The sequence below is a fragment of the Hyla sarda genome, chromosome 10, assembly GCF_029499605.1.
Source record: "Hyla sarda isolate aHylSar1 chromosome 10, aHylSar1.hap1, whole genome shotgun sequence".
Classification (NCBI taxonomy): Eukaryota; Metazoa; Chordata; class Amphibia; order Anura; family Hylidae; genus Hyla; species Hyla sarda.
The window spans coordinates 13,230,408-13,249,024 of NC_079198.1; the positions used below are offsets into that span (position 1 = coordinate 13,230,408).

Genomic DNA, 18,617 nt, shown 5'->3' on the forward strand with positions numbered 1-18,617 from the left:
GGTTCACAGTGTATGTAGTATTACCATAGGCCTGAGGGGTTCACAGTGTATGTAGTATTACCATAGTCCTGAGGGGTCCACAGTGTATGTAGTATTACCATAGACCTGAGGGGTTCACAGTGTATGTAGTATTACCATAGTCCTGAGGGGTTCACAGTGTATGTAGTATTACCATAGGCCGGAGGGGTTCACAGTCTATGTAGTATTACCATAGTCCTGAGGGGTTCACAGTGTATGTAGTATTACCATAGCCCTGAGGGGTTCACAGTGTATGTAGTATTACCATAGTCCTGAGGGGTTCACAGTGTATGTAGTATTACCATAGTCCTGAGGGGTTCACAGTGTATGTAGTATTACCATAGTCCTGAGGGGTTCACAGTGTATGTAGTATTACCATAGTCCTGAGGGGTTCACAGTGTATGTAGTATTACCATAGTCCTGAGGGGTTCACAGTGTATGTAGTATTACCATAGTTCTGAGGGGTTCACAGTGTATGTAGTATTACCATAGGCCTGAGGGGTTCACAGTGTATGTAGTATTACCATAGCCCTGAGGGGTTCACAGTGTATGTAGTATTACCATAGGCCTGAGGGGTTCACAGTGTATGTAGTATTACCATAGGCCGGAGGGGTTCACAGTGTATGTAGTATTACCATAGGCCGGAGGGGTTCACAGTGTATGTAGTATTACCATAGCCCTGAGGGGTTCACAGTGTATGTAGTATTACCATAGTCCTGAGGGGTTCACAGTGTATGTAGTATTACCATAGCCCTGAGGGGTTCACAGTGTATGTAGTATTACCATAGGCCTGAGGGGTTCACAGTGTATGTAGTATTACCATAGTCCTGAGGGGTTCACAGTGTATGTAGTATTACCATAGCCCTGAGGGGTTCACAGTGTATGTAGTATTACCATAGGCCTGAGGGGTTCACAGTGTATGTAGTATTACCATAGGCCGGAGGGGTTCACAGTCTATGTAGTATTACCGTAGTCCTGAGGGGTTCACAGTGTATGTAGTATTACCATAGACCTGAGGGGTTCACAGTGTATGTAGTATTACCATAGCCCTGAGGGGTTCACAGTGTATGTAGTATTACCATAGTTCTGAGGGGTTCACAGTGTATGTAGTATTACCATAGTCCTGAGGGGTTCACAGTGTATGTAGTATTACCATAGTCCTGAGGGGTTCACAGTGTATGTAGTATTACCATAGGCCTGAGGGGTTCACAGTGTATGTAGTATTACCATAGTCCTGAGGGGTTCACAGTGTATGTAGTATTACCATAGTCCTGAGGGGTTCACAGTGTATGTAGTATTACCATAGGCCTGAGGGGTTCACAGTGTATGTAGTATTACCATAGGCCTGAGGGGTTCACAGTGTATGTAGTATTACCATAGGCCGGAGGGGTTCACAGTGTATGTAGTATTACCATAGCCCTGAGGGGTTCACAGTGTATGTAGTATTACCATAGTCCCGAGGGGTTCACAGTGTATGTAGTATTACCATAGGCCGGAGGGGTTCACAGTGTATGTAGTATTACCATAGGCCTGAGGGGTTCACAGTGTATGTAGTATTACCATAGGCCTGAGAGGTTCACAGTGTATGTAGTATTACCATAGTCCTGAGGGGTTCACAGTGTATGTAGTATTACCATAGGCCGGAGGGGTTCGCAATGTATGTAGTATTACCATAGTCCTGAGGGGTTCACAGTGTATGTAGTATTACCATAGCCCTGAGGGGTTCACAGTGTATGTAGTATTACCATAGTCCTGAGGGGTTCACAGTGTATGTAGTATTACCATCGGCCGGAGTTGTTCACAGTGTATGTAGTATTACCATAGCCCTGAGGGGTTCACAGTGTATGTAGTATTACCATAGGCCGGAGGGGTTCACAGTGTATGTAGTATTACCATAGTCCTGAGGGGTTCACAGTGTATGTAGTATTACCATAGTCCTGAGGGGTTCACAGTGTATGTAGTATTACCATAGGCCGGAGGGGTTCACAGTGTATGTAGTATTACCATAGGCCTGAGGGGTTCACAGTGTATGTAGTATTACCATAGTCCTGAGGGGTTCACAGTGTATGTAGTATTACCATAGTCCTGAGGGGTTCACAGTCTATGTAGTATTACCATAGCCCTGAGGGGTTCACAGTGTATGTAGTATTACCATAGTCCTGAGGGGTTCACAGTGTATGTAGTATTACCATAGCCCTGAGGGGTTCACAGTGTATGTAGTATTACCATAGTCCTGAGGGGTTCACAGTGTATGTAGTATTACCATAGTCCTGAGGGGTTCACAGTGTATGTAGTATTACCATAGGCCTGAGGGGTTCACAGTGTATGTAGTATTATCATAGTTCTGAGGGGTTCACAGTGTATGTAGTATTACCATAGACCTGAGGGGTTCACAGTGTATGTAGTATTACCATAGTCCTGAGGGGTTCACAGTGTATGTAGTATTACCATAGGCCGGAGGGGTTCACAGTGTATGTAGTATTACCATAGTCCTGAGGGGTTCACAGTGTATGTAGTATTACCATAGCCCTGAGGGGTTCACATTGTATGTAGTATAACCATAGGCCGGAGGGGTTCACAGTGTATGTAGTATTACCACAGTCCTGAGGGGTTCACAGTGTATGTAGTATTACCATAGTCCTGAGGGGTTCACAGTGTATGTAGTATTACCATAGTCCTGAGGGGTTCACAGTGTATGTAGTATTACCATAGTCCTGAGGGGTTCACAGTGTATGTAGTATTACCATAGTCCTGAGGGGTTCACAGTGTATGTAGTATTACCATAGTCCTGAGGGGTTCACAGTGTATGTAGTATTACCATAGTCCTGAGGGGTTCAGAGTGTATGTAGTATTACCATAGCCCTGAGGGGTTCACAGTGTATGTAGTATTACCATAGTCCTGAGGGGTTCACAGTGTATGTAGTATTACCATAGTCCTGAGGGGTTCACAGTGTATGTAGTATTACCATAGGCCTGAGGGGTTCACAGTGTATGTAGTATTACCATAGTCCTGAGGCGTTCACAGTGTATGTAGTATTACCATAGGCCGGAGGGGTTCACAGTGTATGTAGTATTACCATAGTCCTGAGGGGTTCACAGTGTATGTAGTATTACCATAGGCCGGAGGGGTTCACAGTGTATGTAGTATTACCATAGTCCTGAGGGGTTCACAGTTTATGTAGTATTACCATAGTCCTGAGGGGTTCACAGTGTATGTAGTATTACCATAGTCCTGAGGGGTTCACAGTGTATGTAGTATTACCATAGTTCTGAGGGGTTCACAGTGTATGTAGTATTATCATAGGCCGGAGGGGTTCACAGTGTATGTAGTATTACCACAGTCCTGAGGGGTTCACAGTGTATGTAGTATTACCATAGTCCTGAGGGGTTCACAGTGTATGTAGTATTACCATAGTCCTGAGGGGTTCACAGTGTATGTAGTATTACCATAGTCCTGAGGGGTTCACAGTGTATGTAGTATTACCATAGTCCGGAGGGGTTCACAGTGTATGTAGTATTACCATAGTCCTGAGGGGTTCACAGTGTATGTAGTATTACCATAGTCCTGAGGGGTTCACAGTGTATGTAGTATTACCATAGGCCGGAGGGGTTCACAGTGTATGTAGTATTACCATAGTCCTGAGGGGTTCACAGTGTATGTAGTATTACCATAGTCCGGAGGGGTTCACAGTGTATGTAGTATTACCATAGTCCGGAGGGGTTCACAGTGTATGTAGTATTACCATATGCCGGAGGGGTTCACAGTGTATGTAGTATTACCATAGTCCGGAGGGGTTCACAGTGTATGTAGTATTACCATAGGCCGGAGGGGTTCACAGTGTATGTAGTATTACCATAGTCCTGAGGGGTTCACAGTGTATGTAGTATTACCATAGTCCTGAGGGGTTCACAGTGTATGTAGTATTATCATAGTCCTGAGGGGTTCACAGTGTATATAGTATTACCATAGTCCTGAGGGGTTCACAGTGTATGTAGTATTACCATAGTCCTGAGGGGTTCACAGTGTATGTAGTATTACCATAGGCCTGAGGGGTTCACAGTGTATGTAGTATTACCATAGTCCTGAGGGGTTCACAGTGTATGTAGTATTACCATAGTCCTGAGGGGTTCACAGTGTATGTAGTATTACCATAGCCCTGAGGGGTTCACAGTGTATGTAGTATTACCATAGTCCTGAGGGGTTCACAGTGTATGTAGTATTACCATAGGCCTGAGGGGTTCACAGTGTATGTAGTATTACCATATCCCGGAGGGGTTCACAGTGTATGTAGTATTACCATAGGCCGGAGGGGTTCACAGTGTATGTAGTATTACCATAGCCCTGAGGGGTTCACAGTGTATGTAGTATTACCATAGTCCTGAGGGGTTCGCAGTGTATGTAGTATTACCATAGTCCTGAGGGGTTCACAGTGTATGTAGTATTACCATAGGCCGGAGGGGTTCACAGTGTATGTAGTATTACCATAGGCCGGAGGGGTTCACAGTGTATGTAGTATTACCATAGCCCTGAGGGGTTCACAGTGTATGTAGTATTACCATAGTTCTGAGGGGTTCACAGTGTATGTAGTATTACCATAGGCCTGAGGGGTTCACAGTGTATGTAGTATTACCATAGTCCTGAGGGGTTCACAGTGTATGTAGTATTACCATAGTCCTGAGGGGTTCACAGTGTATGTAGTATTACCATAGCCCTGAGGGGTTCACAGTGTATGTAGTATTACCATAGCCCTGAGGGGTTCACAGTGTATGTAGTATTACCATAGTCCGGAGGGGTTCACAGTGTATGTAGTATTACCATAGGCCGGAGGGGTTCACAGTGTATGTAGTATTACCATAGGCCTGAGGGGTTCACAGTGTATGTAGTATTACCATAGTCCTGAGGGGTTCACAGTGTATGTAGTATTACCATAGTCCTGAGGGGTTCACAGTGTATGTAGTATTACCATAGTCCGGAGGGGTTCACAGTGTATGTAGTATTACCATAGTCCGGAGGGGTTCACAGTGTATGTAGTATTACCATAGGCCTGAGGGGTTCACAGTGTATGTAGTATTACCATAGTCCTGAGGGGTTCACAGTGTATGTAGTATTACCATAGTCCGGAGGGGTTCACAGTGTATGTAGTATTACCATAGTCCGGAGGGGTTCACAGTGTATGTAGTATTACCATAGGCCTGAGGGGTTCACAGTGTATGTAGTATTACCATAGGCCGGAGGGGTTCCCAGTGTATGTAGTATTACCATAGTCCGGAGGGGTTCACAGTGTATGTAGTATTACCATAGGCCGGAGGGGTTCACAGTGTATGTAGTATTACCATAGTCCTGAGGGGTTCACAGTGTATGTAGTATTACCATAGGCCGGAGGGGTTCACAGTGTATGTAGTATTACCATAGTCCGGAGGGGTTCACAGTGTATGTAGTATTACCATAGGCCGGAGGGGTTCACAGTGTATGTAGTATTACCATAGTCCTGAGGGGCTCACAGTGTATGTAGTATTACCATAGTCCTGAGGGGCTCACAGTGTATGTAGTATTACCATAGTCCTGAGGGGTTCACAGTGTATGTAGTATTACCATAGGCCGGAGGGGTTCACAGTGTATGTAGTATTACCATAGTCCTGAGGGGTTCACAGTGTATGTAGTATTACCATAGTCCTGAGGGGTTCACAGTGTATGTAGTATTACCATAGTCCTGAGGGGTTCACAGTGTATGTAGTATTACCATAGTCCTGAGGGGTTCACAGTGTATGTAGTATTACCATAGCCCTGAGGGGTTCACAGTGTATGTAGTATTACCATAGTCCTGAGGGGTTCACAGTGTATGTAGTATTACCATAGGCCGGAGGGGTTCACAGTGTATGTAGTATTACCATAGGCCGGAGGGGTTCACAGTGTATGTAGTATTACCATAGCCCTGAGGGGTTCACAGTGTATGTAGTATTACCATAGTCCTGAGGGGTTCACAGTGTATGTAGTATTACCATAGTCCTGAGGGGTTCGCAGTGTATGTAGTATTACCATAGGCCTGAGGGGTTCACAGTGTATGTAGTATTACCATAGGCCGGAGGGGTTCACAGTGTATGTAGTATTACCATAGGCCGGAGGGGTTCACAGTGTATGTAGTATTACCATAGTCCTGAGGGGTTCACAGTGTATGTAGTATTACCATAGGCCGGAGGGGTTCACAGTGTATGTAGTATTACCATAGTCCTGAGGGGTTCACAGTGTATGTAGTATTACCATAGGCCGGAGGGGTTCACAGTCTATGTAGTATTACCGTAGTCCTGAGGGGTTCACAGTGTATGTAGTATTACCATAGTCCTGAGGGGTTCACAGTGTATGTAGTATTACCATAGTCCTGAGGGGTTCACAGTGTATGTAGTATTACGATAGCCCTGAGGGGTTCACAGTGTATGTAGTATTACCATAGTCCTGAGGGGTTCACAGTGTATGTAGTATTACCATAGCCCTGAGGGGTTCACAGTGTATGTAGTATTACCATAGTCCTGAGGGATTCACAGTGTATGTAGTATTACCATAGCCCTGAGGGGTTCACAGTGTATGTAGTATTACCATAGTTCTGAGGGGTTCACAGTGTATGTAGTATTACCATAGGCCTGAGGGGTTCACAGTGTATGTAGTATTACCATAGTCCTGAGGGGTTCACAGTGTATGTAGTATTACCATAGTCCTGAGGGGTTCACAGTGTATGTAGTATTACCATAGTCCTGAGGGGTTCACAGTGTATGTAGTATTACCATAGTCCTGAGGGGTTCACAGTGTATGTAGTATTACCATAGCCCTGAGGGGTTCACAGTGTATGTAGTATTACCATAGTCCTAAGGGGTTCACAGTGTATGTAGTATTACCATAGTCCTAAGGGGTTCACAGTGTATGTAGTATTACCATAGTCCTGAGGGGTTCACAGTGTATGTAGTATTACCATAGTCCTGAGGGGTTCACAGTGTATGTAGTATTACCATAGTCCTGAGGGGTTCACAGTGTGTGTAGTATTACCATAGTCCTGAGGGGTTCACAGTGTATGTAGTATTACCATAGTCCTGAGGGGTTCACAGTGTATGTAGTATTACCATAGTCCTGAGGGGTTCACAGTGTATGTAGTATTACCATAGGCCGGAGGGGTTCACAGTGTATGTAGTATTACCATAGGCCGGAGGGGTTCACAGTGTATGTAGTATTACCATAGCCCTGAGGGGTTCACAGTGTATGTAGTATTACCATAGGCCTGAGGGGTTCACAGTGTTTGTAGTATTACCATAGTCCTGAGGGGTTCACAGTGTATGTAGTATTACCATAGCCCTGAGGGGTTCACAGTGTATGTAGTATTACCATAGCCCTGAGGGGTTCACAGTGTATGTAGTATTACCATAGCCCTGAGGGGTTCACAGTGTATGTAGTATTACCATAGTCCGGAGGGGTTCACAGTGTGTGTAGTATTACCATAGTCCTGAGGGGTTCACAGTGTATGTAGTATTACCATAGCCCTGAGGGGTTCACAGTGTATGTAGTATTACCATAGCCCTGAGGGGTTCACAGTGTATGTAGTATTACCATAGTCCTGAGGGGTTCACAGTGTATGTAGTATTACCATAGGCCTGAGGGGTTCACAGTGTATGTAGTATTACCATAGTCCTGAGGGGTTCACAGTGTATGTAGTATTACCATAGGCCGGAGGGGTTCACAGTGTATGTAGTATTACCATAGTCCGGAGGGGTTCGCAGTGTATGTAGTATTACCATAGCCCTGAGGGGTTCACAGTGTATGTAGTATTACCATAGTCCGGAGGGGTTCACAGTGTATGTAGTATTACCATAGTCCGGAGGGGTTCGCAGTGTATGTAGTATTACCATAGCCCTGAGGGGTTCACAGTGTATGTAGTATTACCATAGTCCTGAGGGGTTCTCAGTGTATGTAGTATTACCATAGTCCTGAGGGGTTCACAGTGTATGTAGTATTACCATAGGCCGGAGGGGTTCACAGTGTATGTAGTATTACCATAGTCCTGAGGGGTTCACAGTGTATGTAGTATTACCATAGTCCTGAGGGGTTCACAGTGTATGTAGTATTATCATAGTCCTGAGGGGTTCACAGTGTATATAGTATTACCATAGTCCTGAGGGGTTCACAGTGTATGTAGTATTACCATAGGCCGGAGGGGTTCACAGTGTATGTAGTATTACCATAGTCCGGAGGGGTTCACAGTGTATGTAGTATTACCATAGTCCTGAGGGGTTCACAGTGTATGTAGTATTACCATAGTCCTGAGGGGTTCACAGTGTATGTAGTATTACCATAGGCCGGAGGGGTTCACAGTGTATGTAGTATTACCATAGTCCTGAGGGGTTCACAGTGTATGTAGTATTACCATAGTCCGGAGGGGTTCACAGTGTGTGTAGTATTACCATAGTCCTGAGGGGTTCGCAGTGTATGTAGTATTACCATAGTCCTGAGGGGTTCACAGTGTATGTAGTATTACCATAGTCCTGAGGGGTTCACAGTGTATGTAGTATTACCACAGTCCTGAGGGGTTCACAGTGTATGTAGTATTACCATAGGCCGGAGGGGTTCACAGTGTATGTAGTATTACCATAGTCCTGAGGGGTTCACAGTGTATGTAGTATTACCATAGTCCTGAGGGGTTCACAGTGTATGTAGTATTACCATAGTCCTGAGGGGTTCGCAGTGTATGTAGTATTACCATAGTCCTGAGGGGTTCACAGTGTATGTAGTATTACCATAGGCCTGAGGGGTTCACAGTGTATGTAGTATTACCATAGGCCGGAGGGGTTTACAGTGTATGTAGTATTACCATAGTCCTGAGGGGTTCACAGTGTATGTAGTATTATCATAGTCCTTAGGGGTTCACAGTTTATCTATATACTTGGCCTTTGGTTTCTGGCCATACAGAGCAGATCTAATGCATGAGGCTTCTGCACTGTCCCTGGTCCTGAACCAGTGTTATGCAATGTGAGTGCATGAGAGGGACAGACTATTATGTGCAACAGTGGTTAGATATATAATAGATATTAGATAGATAGATATGAGATAGATAGATTTATAGATATGAGATAGATAGATATTAGATAGATATGAGATAGATAGATAGATAGATATGAGATAGATAGATTGATATGAATTGATATAGATAGATAGATATGAGATAGAGAGATATGAGATAGATAGATATGAGATAGATAGATAGATAGATAGAAATGAGATAGATAGATAGATATGAGATAGATAGATAGATAGATATGAGATAGATAGATAGATAGATATGAGATAGATAGATAGATAGATAGAAATGAGATAGATAGATAGATAGATAGATAGTAGAATAAAGCGTCCCGCAGCACTCCAATAGTGATCAAAATACGTTTATTACCTCAAGGTAAGATACAACGTTTCGACCGTCACCACGGTCTTTTTCAAGCATGCTTGAAAAAGACCGTGGTGACGGTCGAAACGTTGTATCTTACCTTGAGGTAATAAACCTATTTTGATCACTATTGGAGTGCTGCGGGACGCTTTATTCTACTATACATCACTGCTGCTGCCAGTGACCCGGGCTGCGATTGGGCCCGCTTGCACCCGCTACACCTTTGCATCCCTGGTGTGCTGCTCCTCCTTGCTATCTGTACATAGATAGATAGATAGATAGATAGATATGAGATAGATAGATTGATATGAAATGATATAGATAGATAGATATGAGATAGATAGATTGATATGAGATGATATAGATAGATATGAGATAGATAGATAGACACCAAGAACGTTTTCTATCATTTTCACTTTTCCTTCTTATGTATACACAGATGAGAGGAATCTGCCTTTGCTCTGGGTTCATGTTTCTGGTCCTATCATGTTACAGTAATAATCTGTGACTTTCAGTCCTTCTTGTTCTCACATTCTTATGTCTTTTATCTACATGACAGGTGTGAAGTGGATTATACGTGTGGTCTTTGTGCTGTGATCCCACCCGACCGGTGCGTGCAACAATGAGGAGCGGAGACTGAATAGTATTGTAGTAAATTCTCTGTGTACAGCAGAGACTGCTAACCCGAAACCATAGAGGACATGTAACATAACATAATTTTATGAAAAGATTTTAAGTCATGGTGTAAAAATATTACATTACTAATTCAAAGTTACACTTTGTAGTCAATTAACCTATTGGCTGATCAGTCCATATTAGTCGATTAACCTATTGGCTGATCAGTCCATATTAGTCGATTAAACTGTTAGCTGATCAGTCCATATTAGTCGAATAACCTGTTGGCTGATCAGTCCATATTAGTCGATTAACCTATTGGCTGATCAGTCCATATTAGTCGATTAAACTGTTAGCTGATCAGTCCATATTAGTCGAATAACCTGTTGGCTGATCAGTCCATATTAGTCGATTAACCTATTGGCTGATCAGTCCATATTAGTCGATTAAACTGTTAGCTGATCAGTCCATATTAGTCGATTAAACTGTTGGCTGATCAGTCCATATTAGTTGATTAACCTGTTGGCTGATCAGTCCATATTAGTTGATTAACCTGTTGGCTGATCAGTCCATATTAGTTGATTAACCTGTTGGCTGATCAGTCCATATTAGTTGATCAACCTGTTGGCTGATCAGTCCATATTAGACGAATAACCTATTAGCTAATCAAACATGAATGTTTTAATTTGTGAAAAGTAATAAGATGAAACAAAACTTATGTAGACCGGGTATCGCTGTAATCTATTGACATGTAGAATAAACATAACCTGTCGGCTTTACTGCAAAGTACGTGGCATAAAAACAAAACCCTACAAAAATAAAAAAATTGTGTTTGATTTTTTTTCTCTATTTTGCCTCACAAACATTATTCTTTTGGATTTTCCATATATTTTATGAGAAAATGGAGGGCACCATTAGAAAGCACAATTGGTACCAGAAAAAAATTGTAATGGCTTTTTAAAAGGTAAGGAGATAAAAATGGAATTTGGCCGTGCGACACCATCTCAGTTACACTCAATACCAACAGTCTGTGGACTGTAGAGTCAGTGCTGGCAGCAGGGGACAAGCAGCGCCGCGCCAGCATCGTAGGCTCCGCCGAAAACCCCTCTGGGATTCTGGGAAAAACATCCATGTGGTGTAAGAGGCCTTGTAAGCCAACATTGGCTCATCATTAGTGTCGATGGCTCTTTGGGGATAGTTACCACCTGCGACTTTAGCAGAAAAATTGATTTAATTTATTAATGAGCGTCAATTAGACCAAATGAAGATGAAAATGAAAGAGAAAGCACAAGAGGCTTGGTGAGCCAAGGTATTTAACTTTACGTTAGAGTCAATGATTTATTAGGCATACAGTAACCACCTGCGACTTAAGAAAATAAATGGTAAATTTGTCAAGAGACTAATTTAATAATGAGCGGCCACATTACAGAGCCTTACGTGCCTCAGTGTACGAGCTCACACGTGCGTTCAGATCCATTGGGAACAATAGATTTGCTTGACTCGACTGTTTCTACGCTGAGATCTAGGAAACAGAGTGTGAGAGAAAAGGATGAAGTGTTCTTACAACTCATTTTATTTTTTTTGAGTCAAAAACATGTTCTCCTTTTTTTTAAATATATAGGAAAATTGGGGCTCAGAGTCATGAATATTAGATACAGATTAATTTATTGATAAGATATTCGTAATATTTGTGTCTTTTGACCCACATGGCCCTTTTGGGTCAGCAGAAATACACTGATATATGCAATAGTCTATACATAAAATATTCAATGCATAAAATATGGCAAATATTATTTAAAACTAATAAAATACATAAAATGAGAAAAAGTTAAAATTATTCGCTAAATTTCCACACAGTCTGTAGAAATAATGTAGGTAGATAATGTGAATAAATATCTCAGTTGCGGCAATAAATCCAGATGATTTCACTTCAATTATGGTGTCTGTAGATATTGTCTCTAACGGATCCAGCGATTGATATTCCTTACTGCTATGGCTTGATATATTGCTGATGAAAGTGCACTGGACTGATCAGGATGTACTTTACTGGGGGAAGATTTACAAAGTACAGTACTATAGGTGGCATTTGGGGATAGAAGGGGGTTTTGATGCACTAGTTTTGAAAAGTGCTACGTGAGCAGAAAAAAAAACAGCAGCAGTACAGCAGGGAAGGGGTTATAATAAGAACTGAACTGCTGCTGATTATAATGAAAACAGTGCAGACTAATTGGAAGAAGGGGAGTTTAAATTCAGGAGGCAGCAGTGTGTATATACTGTAATAGAAACACAAGAAACAGATACCCATAACTTTATATTTGGTGAGACTTGAGAGGGAAGCCTTTATTTTACTTTTCAGACACAGTGTGAATTCTCAAAAGAAGATAACAAGCTTACAGGTTGCATGTTCACATCCCAGACTCTCTCCATTCCTCCTGCACATAGCAATAGCTAAGCCCTGCCCCCCTTCCTGTGTTCTGTTCTTGGAATCTTCTCTTCTAGACGGAATTCCCCTAACAACAGGCAGTAGACAGCAGTGGCCTAGTGGCCAATACTTTAGAGCACTTTTTCGGGGATAAAGATTTTTCTAAATGAAATCCCTTTTGCCGTTAATATATGCTCATTGCATGGTTTGCAGTCTTCTCCTGCCTTCTGCATGCCTCCCTAAAACTAAAATTCCTTCCTCTCTGCCAAAGTCAGGAGGAGCATGTAACATGCATGCACTGGCTCAGCACTGCGTGATTTCCGTCTCTTACTGTTTATAGTCCCGTGACACTATAGCAAGCCAGGTCCACAATTAGGTCGTAGATCACATGTTCTTTGTCTCCTGTGGGGAGGTCAAAGAGTGAAGGGGAGATGAAGATTGCGTGATAGCTCTTTTACAACACTTTTTGCTGGTGAGTGCCTACAGATATCTACAAAATTGTGTATTTTGGTTAATGGGATTTTTTTTCCCACATTCTATATGTAAATAAACAGAATTTACTGGAATATCTTTTTAATTAAATATCCAGTCCCTATATATATTGGAGCCCCCCATTCTTCTTGTCCTAAAGATAATTTGCAAGAATCAAGAAAAAACTGCGGAGTTTCTCATTGCATATTTGATCTTTTTGTACTCCCTGTTCCAAATTATTATGCAAATTATATTTTTCTCATTTACCTAAATAATTTATGTAAATAACATTCAGCATAATTCTCATGTTATCAACTATTAAGAGAACAATTCAAATTTTATTGAACAAACCTCCTAATGATAACAGTATTTTTTCTAAACATGAAAAACCTACAATGCACTGTTCCCAATTATTACACACAGTAAGTTTCAAAACATTTGTAAAGAACTGAAAATTATCATTTGTTGTGTTTGCAGCATTTACTGAAATCAAAAGATATTTCTATCAAACTTTTAACAACATTTTAACAGGTCACAGGACCCCAGGTAACAGGACCCTTATTTGATAGGAGCTTCACAAGTCTTGGATCCATTGAACTTGTGAGTTTTTGGACAGTTTCTGCTTGAATTTGTTTGCAAGATTTCAGAATAGCCTCCCAGAGCTGCTGTTTGGATGTAAACTGCCTCCCACCCTCATAGATATTTTGCTTGAGGATGCTCCAAAGGTTCTCAATAGGATTGAGGTCAGGGGAGGATGGAGGCCACACCATGACTTTCTCTCCTTTTATCCCCATAGCAGCCATTGATGCCGAGGTATTATTTGCAGCATGAGATGGTGCATTGTCATGCATGAAGATGATTTTATTACGGAAAGCATAGTTCCTCCTTCTGTACCAGGGAAGAAAGTGGTCAGTCAGAAACTCCACATACTTTGCAGAGGCCATCTTTACACCTTCGGGGACCCTAAAGGGGCCGGCCAGCTCTCTTCCCATGATTCCGGCCCAAAACATGACTCCAGCCTCACCTTGCTGACATCACAGCCTTGTTCGAACATGGTGGCCATCCACCAACTATCCACTTCTCCATCCATCTGGACCATTCAGGGTTGCACGGCACTCATCAGTAAACAGGAGTGTTTGAAAATTAGTCTTCATGTATTTTTCTGCCCAAAGCAGCCGTTTCTGCTTGTGAGCATTGGTTAGTGGCGGACAAACAGAATGTTTATACACAGTTGCATTCATAGAATGTGGGTGCTGCACAGAGATTGCGGGGGTCCTAGCAGCGGGCCCCCTGCAATCAGACATTTTATCCCCTATCCTTTGGCTAGGCGATAAGACGTCTTTGAGATTCCTTGTAAGTCAATACATTTTATTGTGCCACTTCACTACTTTGCATATGTAATTTTTCTCCAGAGAAAATTTCTATCAAGATCTCTGAATTTATCTCCTCTTCAGGGAGCGGCAGCAGATGTGAGAGAAACATCCACCCTGGGCAGCCTTGTGAGACGGCTGACTGCTCGCTATGAAGGGTCCCGCCATTGCAGCATGTGTCTTCTGTTTCTTCATGGCAGCAGGTGAGGAATTATATATATGAATATTTTATGCTTATTAGTCATTTATAGACTGTGTACTCCATATCCTAAGCAGGTATATAAAGATCTATGCTCTGTACTCTAGTGATCTCAGACCTGCTGCAAAACTAAAACTCTCAACATTCAGGGAGCTGCAATTTTACAACTGACAATGAGTCCTTTGGATAGGGGATAAGTTATAGATCATGAGGGGTCCGACCGCTGTTGCCCACCGCAATCTCCTGTACAGGGCTGTGGCAGTATGCTGGAAGGGGGCCCCAGCGGTTGGATCCCCCACGATCTATAATGTATCCCCTATCCTTTGGATAGGGAATAAGTTATATTGCACTACAGTTCTCCTTTAAATGGGTACACTGGTGAAAAACTTTTTTTTTATTTTTTAATCAATTGGTGCCAGAAAGTTAAACAGATTTGTAAATGACTTCTATTAAAATTTTTTAATCCTTCCAGTACTTATTAGCTGCTGAATACTAAAGAGGAAATTCTTTGCTTTTTGGAGAACAGAGCTCTCTGATGACATCATGACCACAGTGCTCTCTGCTGACATCTCTGTCCATTTTAGGAACTGTCCAGAGCAGCATATGTTTGCTATGGGGATTTTCTCCTACTCTGGACAGTTCTTAAAATGGACAAAGATGTCAGCAGAGAGCACTGTGGTCATGATGTCAGCAGAGAGCTCTGTGTTCCAAAAAGAAAATAATTTCCTCTGTAATATTCAGCAGTTAATAAATACTGGAAGGATTAAGATTTTTTAATAGAAGTAATTTACAAATCTTTTTAACTTTCTGGCACTAGTTGATTAATAAAGCTTTATTGAGGTGAACTACAGGGTGGGCCATTCATATGGATACACCTTAATAAAATGGGAATGGTTGGTGATATTAACTTCCTGTTTGTGGCACATTAGTATATGTGAGGGGGGAAAACTTTTCAAGATGGGTGGTGACCATGGCGGCCATTTTGAAGTTGGCCATTTTGAATCCAACTTTTGTTTTTTCAGGGAGAGGGTCATGTGACACATCAAACTTATTGGGAATTTCACAAGAAAAACAATGATGTGCTTGGTTTTAACGTAACATTATTCTTTCATTAGTTATTTACAAGTTTCTGACCACTTATAAAATGTGTTCAATGTACTGTCCATTGTGTTGGATTGTCAATGCAACCCTCTTCTCTATATGCTGCTATATACTAATATATACACCGCAGGAGAAATGCTAGCACAGGCTTCAAGTATCCGTATACACTGCTATATACTACTATATACACCGCAGGAGAAATGCTAGCACAGGCTTCAAGTATCCGTATACACTGCTATATACTACTATATACACCGCAGGAGAAATGCTAGCACAGGCTTCCAGTATCCGTATACACTGCTATATACTACTATATACACCGCAGGAGAAATGCTAGCACAGGCTTCCAGTATCCGTATACACTGCTATATACTACTATATACACCGCAGGAGAAATGCTAGCACAGGCTTCCAGTATCCATATACACTGCTATATACTACTATATACACCGCAGGAGAAATGCTAGCACAGGCTTCCAGTATCTGTATACACTGCTATATACTACTATATACACCGCAGGAGAAATGCTAGCACAGGCTTCCAGTATCAGTATACACTGCTATATACTACTATATACACCGCAGGAGAAATGCTAGCACAGGCTTCCAGTATCCGTATACACTGCTATATACTACTATATACACCGCAGGAGAAAAGCTAGCACAGGCTTCCAGTATCCGTATACACTGCTATATACTACTATATACGCCGCAGGAGAAATGCTAGCACAGGCTTCCAGTATCCTTATACACCGCTATATACTACTATATACACCGCAGGAGAAATGCTAGCACAGGCTTCCAGTATCCGTATACACTGCTATATACTACTATATACACCGCAGGAGAAATGCTAGCACAGGCTTCCAGTATCCTTATACACCGCTATATACTACTATATACACCGCAGGAGAAATGCTAGCACAGGCCTCCAGTATCCGTAGTTTCAGGTGCTGCACAACTCGTATCTTCACAGCATAGACAATTGCCTTCAGATGACCCCAAAGATAAAAGTCTAAGGGGGTCAGATCGGGTGACCTTGGGGGCCATTCAACTGGCCCACGACGACCAATCCACTTTCCAGGAAACTGTTCATCTAGGAATGCTCGGACCTGACACCCATAATTTGATGGTCACCATCTTGCTGGAAAAACTCAGGGAAAGTGCCAGGTCCGAGCATTCCTAGATGAACAGTGTCCTGGAAAGCGGATTGGTCGTTGTGAGCCAGTTGAATGTCCCCCAAGGTCACCCGATCTGACCCCCTTAGACTTTTATCTTTGGGGTCATCTGAAGGCAATTGTCTATGCTGTGAAGATACAAGATGTGCAGCACCTGAAACTATGGATACTGGAAGCCTGTGCTAGCATTTCTCCTGCGGTGTATATAGTAGTATATAGCAGTGTATACGGATACTGGAAGCCTGTGCTAGCATTTCTCCTGCGGTGTATATAGTAGTATATAGCAGTGTATACAGATACTGGAAGCCTGTGCTAGTATTTCTTCTGCGGTGTATATAGTAATATATAGAAGTGTATACGGATACTGGAAGCCTGTGCTAGCATTTCTCCTGCGGTGTATATAGTAGTATATAGCAGTGTATACAGATACTGGAAGCCTGTGCTAGCATTTCTCCTGCGGTGATATAGTAGTATATAGCAGAGTATACGGATACTGGAAGCCTGTGCTAGCATTTCTCCTGCGGTGTATATAGTAGTATATAGCAGTGTATACAGATACTGGAAGCCTGTGCTAGCATTTCTCCTGCAGTGTATATAGTAGTATATAGCAGTGTATAGAGAAGAGGGTTGCATTGACAATCCAACACAATGGGCAGCACATTGAACACATTTTATAAGTGGTCAGAAACTTGTAAATAACTCATGAAAGAATAAAGTTACGTTAAAACCAAACACATCATTGTTTTTCTTGTGAAATTCCCAATAAGTTTGATGTGTCACATGACCCTCTCCCTATTGAAAAAACAAAAGTTGGATTCAAAATTGCCAACTTCAAAATGGCCGCCATGGTCACCACCCATCTTGAAAAGTTTCCCCCCTCACATATACTAATGTGCCACAAACAGGAAGTTAATATCACCAACCATTCCCATTTTATTAAGGAGTATCCATATAAATGGCGCACCCTGTATAGTCGTAGGCCCCTATGCTGCCCCATACATAGTTGTAGGATTCTATACTTCCCCCATATATACTCACCATGCCCCTGGGTGCTCCAGCCAACACCTTCTGAGATGAGCAGGAGTGACAGCGCCCTCAACCAATCACCGAGCTCACGGTAAACATCCATTGGGTGTTGACTGCCCATTTGTTTATAACTGCATGTGGGAATTAGCCTGGTTACAACTGAAAGCTATGACACTTCATAGAAATGCATAGCCCCTGTTCTCTCCTCCCCTCTGACTCCTCTCATAAGAACACACATCTTTCTCTCTGTTTACTTTTTTCTAGCATATTCCTTGAAGTGCGTTTTTTATCGTGAGCCAATTTACCAAGAACACTTCGATGAAAATGCTGGTAACGCTAGAAACTGCTCATCAGAGTTTGATGTTTGCTTAACCATAATATACGTCTTGGAACAAAGAAGTAAGTACCCTGTAGATCCTTATTGGGACACCTTGAAGATCAGAGACAGATAGGCTGAGAAAGATTTCCTAAATTATTCTCTAAGGGCCCATCCCTGGTGAATTTCCTCAGCAGATCCACAACTGCAGATTTTACAACTGCAGATCTGCAATTGCGGACTAGGTGTGTGTGTGAATACACCCTGAACTGGAAATTTTGGTATAATTGGATTCATATTGACCCATAAAATAAAGTAAGCATGTCAGTTTTACCTTAAAGGGGTACTCCGGCGCTTAGACATCTTATCCCCTATACAAAGGATAGGGGATGAGATGCCTGATCGCGGGGGTCCCGCTGCTGGGGACCCCCATGATCTAGCATGCCGCACCCCGTTAGAATCAGTCCCCAGAGCGTGTTCGC

The 18,617-nt window shown here is 42.3% G+C and overlaps 2 protein-coding genes across 24 annotated transcripts in view; one reads left to right on the forward strand and one right to left on the reverse strand.

Moving 5' to 3' along the window:
- The window catches only part of LOC130294604 (mucin-2-like), a 264,132-nt gene that overhangs the window by 21,263 nt on the left and 224,252 nt on the right, over positions 1-18,617 (reverse strand). For 13 of the 22 annotated variants that reach the window (XM_056544708.1, XM_056544705.1, XM_056544701.1 and 10 more), the window contains one exon: positions 11,494-11,574. The exons of the other annotated variants lie outside the window; for them this stretch is intronic. The gene's annotated coding sequence lies outside the window, so the exon portion shown is untranslated. The remainder of the gene's footprint in view (positions 1-11,493; positions 11,575-18,617) is intronic. 22 annotated transcript variants of the gene reach the window in all.
- Positions 1-18,617, forward strand: part of LOC130294610 (uncharacterized) — a 44,821-nt gene that overhangs the window by 9,274 nt on the left and 16,930 nt on the right. The window contains exons 2-4 of one of the 2 annotated variants that reach the window (XM_056544743.1): positions 9,997-10,047; positions 14,400-14,518; positions 18,084-18,218. In XM_056544743.1, coding sequence (XP_056400718.1) covers positions 14,467-14,518; positions 18,084-18,218 — 187 coding nt within the window. In that variant the 5' untranslated portion in view covers positions 9,997-10,047; positions 14,400-14,466. Of the gene's footprint in view, positions 1-9,996; positions 10,048-14,290; positions 14,519-18,083; positions 18,219-18,617 lie in introns of those variants that run through there. The other variant, XM_056544744.1, reaches the window with a different exon arrangement.